Raw genomic sequence first — 5,115 nt, forward strand, 5'->3', positions numbered from 1 at the left:
ATTTAGTCTGTTTTGTGAGCCTTTGTCTATTTACTCTCGGATCATATGAGCGAGACTAATGTCCCTAGACATTTGATTTACATGATGGGCAGGGCAAAAAAAGGTAACAATTCCTGTTTGCGCAGTGATTCTTGACCTGTCTGTATAATTTTCTTGATAATATTATTATTACTAACACTACAGTCAATCCAAATTTCAGATCTTAAGGGGTGACTCAGTCAAAAACCAGAACACCCCAATTAATAAAACAGGAATAGAATCATTCATGAACTATGAACTAATCAGAAAAAATAAATTTCACCCTAGAAATTGTTCCTTCTATAGACCCTAAACAGATTTGATGCATTAGACAATAATGACCAAAAACCAAAGAATTCTGGGATGACATCAAGAACATCATACAGGAAAAAAGCATAAGGTCATTAAGAAGACAAGAAAGAAGGAAAAGACCAAAATGGATGTCAGAAGAGACAGTGAAACTTGCTCTCCAGAGTCAAGATGCTAAAGCAAATTGAAGAAGAGGTAAAAGAGCTGAAGGGAAAATTTCAAAGGGAAGCCTCAGAAGGCAAAGTCAAATATTATAATGAAATGCACAAACACCTGGAGTTAGAAAACCAAAAGGGAAGAACCCAATCAGAATTTCTTGAGCTAAAAGAACTGAAGAAAACTGAGGAGAAAATTCAAGTCTTGAATTGAATACTGATGGACTCTATGGGCAAAATATTCAGTGATTCAGAAAGCATGAAAAGAAGATGGAAGGAATAGAGTCATGACACCAAAAAGAAACGGTTGATGTTCATCCAGTTCAAGAGGTATGAAATGATCAAGAGCCAATGGTACTGAAGGAAGAAGTCCTAGATGCACTGAAGGCATTAGCAAACAACAAGTCTCCAGGAATTGATGGAAAACAAATTGAAATCTTTCAACAAACTGATGCAGCACTGGAGCCACTCACTCATCTATGCTAAGAAATTTGGAAGGCAGCTACCTGGCCAACTGATTGGAAGATATTCATATTTGTATCCTTTCCAAAGAGAGGTGACCCAATGGAACGCAGAAATCATCAGACAGTATCACTAATACCACATGCAAGTAAAATTTTGCTAAATTGAATTGAAAACTGCTGCAATAGCACATTGACAGTGAAGTGCCAAAGGTTCAAGGTGGATTCAGGTGAGGATGTGGGAAGAGGGCTATCACTGCTGACATCAGATGAACCTTGGCTGAAAGCAGAGAATACCAGAAAGTATTCTGTGTTTTACTGACTATGCAAAGGCCTTTGATTGTGTGGATCATGACAAGCTATGGACAACATTGCAGAGAAGAGTATTCTTTAACAGTTGATTGTGCTCAGGAGGAAACTGTAGAACAAGAGGCAGTTAGTTTGAATAGAACAAGAATGGTTTAAAATTAACAAAGGTGTGCACCAGGGTTGTATTCTTTCACCATAGTTACTCAATCTGCATGCTAAGCAATCAGAGAAACTGGATTATATGAAGAAGAATGTGGTATCAGGATTGGAGGAAGACTCATTAACAATCTGCAATATGCAGATTTCAATAACCTTTGTTTGCTGAAAGCCAAGAGGCCTTAAAATACTTACTAATGAATATCAAAGACCACAGCCTTCAATATGGGTTGCACCTCAATGTATATAAAACAAAAATTCTCACCACTGGAGCAAAAGTAACATCATGTTAAATGGAGAAAAGACTGAAGTTGTAGAAGACTTCATGTGCTCAGAGCAACCATCATTACTCATGGAAGCAGCAGTCAAGAAATCAAATGATGTATTGCATTAGGCAAATCTGTTTGTTACACAAGACCTCTTTAAAATATTCAAGAGCAAAAATGTCTGTTTGAGGACTAAGGTGCACCTGAACCAAGCCATGGTATTTTCAATAGCCTTATATGCATGTGAAAGTTGGACAATGAATTAGGAAGACTGTAGAAGAATTAATGCATTGGAGTTATGGTGTTGGAGAAGAATATTAAAAGTACCATGTACTTCCAGAAGAACAAACACATCTGTATTGGAGGAGGTAACAGCCAGCTTCTGTAAAGATTATAGCCTTCCAAATCCTATGGGGCAGTTCTATTCTGTCCTACAAGGTTGCCTGTGTTGGAACACTGTATTGCCTGTGTGGGCAACTGGTTTTCCGGTGATAAATTTACATACTGACTGTGAAACAGTAAATCACATAAGAATGAGAAGAGCAGGAAATGGTTTGTTTTTTCTTTCCCTTTTCCAGTATATGATTATAAAAGATAAAACAAGAACTTAAAATATCATGTATTTTACAGCCTGAAATATGCAGATGACAGAACATTGTTTGCTGAAAGGTTGATGAAAATTAAAGCCTACAGCCTTCAGTATGGATTACATCAACATTAAAAATAGTCACACAACTGGACCAGGAAACCACATCATGATAAACAGAAAAGGTTGAAGCTGTCAAGGATTTCATTTTATGTGGATGTACAGTCAATGCCCATGAAGCAGTGGAAAAAAAAATAGTCACACAACTGGACCAGGAAACCACATCATGATAAACAGAAAAGGTTGAAGCTGTCAAGGATTTCATTTTATGTGGATGTACAGTCAATGCCCATGAAGCAGTGGACAATATATCAAACAGTGGTCAAGATATCAAATGACCTACTGCACTGAGCAAGTCTGCTAAAAAAGACCTCTTAAATGTATTAAAGAGTAAAGATGTCGCTTTGAGGAGTAAGGTGCACCTTACTCGTCGTCAAAGGCGGTATTTTAAATTATTTCATATGCATGTGAAATGAATTAGGAAGACAAAAGAAGAATTGATGCCTTTAAATTATGGTGTTGGCAAGGAATAATAAATAGACCATGAACAGCCAGAAGAACAAACAAATCTGTCTTAGAAGTACAGCTGGAATGTTCTTGGAAGTGAGGATGTCAAGACTTTGTCTCATGTACTTTGGACATGTTATCAGGAAGGACCAGTTCCTGGAAAAGGACATTATGCATGATAAAGGGTCAGTGAAAAAGACCCTCAATGATAAGGGCTGTCAGAGTGGCTGCAACAATGGGTTCAAACACAGAAGTAATGTGAGAATGGTGCAGGATTGGGCAGTATTTTGTTCTTTTGTACACAGGGATGTGATTCATTGGAATCAATTTGCTAGTAACTAACAACATTCATTTTATTTAATATATGACATTTTAAGTTTGTTAATATATATTAATGAGAGTTTTACTTTTGTAAAACCAATTTGGAAACAATTTAATATTCAACATAGTAGTGTTAAGTATACCAAAGTACATCTATCTTTTCAAAGAAATATAATATAGTCAATAAAACTATGTTTACTTAAAATATATGCTAAATTTGGTAAAACACGTTTGATATTAAGTGAAAACTATATTGCAAAAACAAAGATATTCTCTAATTACAGCAGTGTTAAACAAAAACCAAAAAGAAAAAATGGTGGGAAGTATACTAATAAACAGTGATTTTTTTTTGTTGGTTAAGACAATGCATGGTTTTTGTGTCTTCTTTCAATATTATTAAGTTAAGTGCCATGAATCATTCCAAGTCATAATGACCCTATATAGGGTTTCTGAATTGCTGCTGGTGAGTTCAAACCACTGACCTTGCAGTTCAAACCAACCCTGTGGTCTAGTGCTTATCCTAGAGCATCATACCAGGAATGCTTCCGTATTGTGGTAGTTTAAATGTGTTCTATACATTTCTATAAACTATGTATTGCTTCATAATAGAATATGTATGCTGGACAACTTACAATTTCCCCAAAGAATAAACTCAGTTAAAAACTCACAATTTAGACTCTTACAAATAATTGAACTATCCTCTACCCTTAAACTAATTGGTTGTCATAGCTTTCTCATGACTTCTCCAGAACTTGTATCAGAATTATTTGTTCATTAATCTGTTCTCCCACAGTACTTTTACCCAATGGCTATTAGTGTTTCACATATTATAGTATAATTAACTAATTTACATTTTCTTCCCAAATGGACTGTGAATTCCTTATGGGGAGCACATACAGTTTATGAACCTCTAAAATAGTTCCCTGCCCCATACTGACAATTGCTATTAAAATTGATTTGTTGGCTTGAAATGTTGAATTTGGGCACGCACGTATGAGAATATCACAATCCATATCAAAATCTAATTATGGTATACATTTTCCTGAGCAGACATTCAATATCTTTCTAATAACCTGTTTCATATAAAAGGGAAGGTGGTTAAAGAAGAAAACAGTAGTAAACTGCTGTGAAACACTAAATCAATTAATTAATATAATGTAGTGGTATGTATTGATCTTATTTAATAGAAAAATTCATTTTTGTAATTCCAGCCAATTCTATTCCCATGAAATTCTTAAATACTAGACATACACATTATTTTTTCCAAACTGAAAGGTGAATGAATAGTCAACCTTAAAAATATATATTAATATGAATATAACAACTAGTGAACTGGGTCAAAATTCAAGAGATGCACATAAGTTTCTAGGTTAGACAACTGGAAGGATTGTAATTGTCACAATTTTAACAGAAATACACACGCTGTACATCTTGAGGTTAGTTTCTGACATACTGAATTTGAGGTCTCTAAAGGCATTTTCAATGACATTAAACATTATATTTAGAATAATTTTACATCCAATCAAGTATACAACAGAAACAATTTGTAAAAAATTAGTCTGAAAATTAAAAACCAAGATGCTCACTAGTCTTTATTAATGTTTTTAAATAAGTTTTTTCTGGAGTTAGTTTTATACTTATTGTATTTGAATATACTCTTTCTCAATTGTGGCCCTCAATGTTAAACCTTACCTTCAATCTATAATTTACCTGAAGGCAATGAGCCCTTCTGATGTGATGCATGCTGCAACTGAAGAATATGAAAGCAATCATTTAGGCAGTTCATAGTTGCCATGGAAGTTGCTTTGAGCATTAACAGATCCTGGTCCAAGGAACTAAGATGGCCAGAAGTAGGAAGGCATTCAATTCGTCTAATTAAGTCTCTCTGTTGTCCTTCAGCATGTGACATCATCTAAAGAAAATAAGAGTTCTGTATATTCCATGCATGGTATCTGTACAACATATAT

At 34.8% G+C, this 5,115-nt stretch overlaps 1 protein-coding gene across 1 annotated transcript in view; it reads right to left on the bottom strand.

The window, feature by feature from the left end:
- OSBPL11 (oxysterol binding protein-like 11) overlaps positions 1-5,115 on the bottom strand; it is a 185,246-nt gene that overhangs the window by 82,929 nt on the left and 97,202 nt on the right. The window contains exon 6 of the mRNA XM_006869375.1: positions 4,859-5,060. Within this exon, the coding sequence (XP_006869437.1) occupies positions 4,859-5,060 (202 nt within the window). The remainder of the gene's footprint in view (positions 1-4,858; positions 5,061-5,115) is intronic.

This window comes from Chrysochloris asiatica, unplaced genomic scaffold (genome assembly GCF_000296735.1).
Source record: "Chrysochloris asiatica unplaced genomic scaffold, ChrAsi1.0 scaffold00130, whole genome shotgun sequence".
Taxonomy (NCBI): domain Eukaryota; kingdom Metazoa; phylum Chordata; class Mammalia; order Afrosoricida; family Chrysochloridae; genus Chrysochloris; species Chrysochloris asiatica.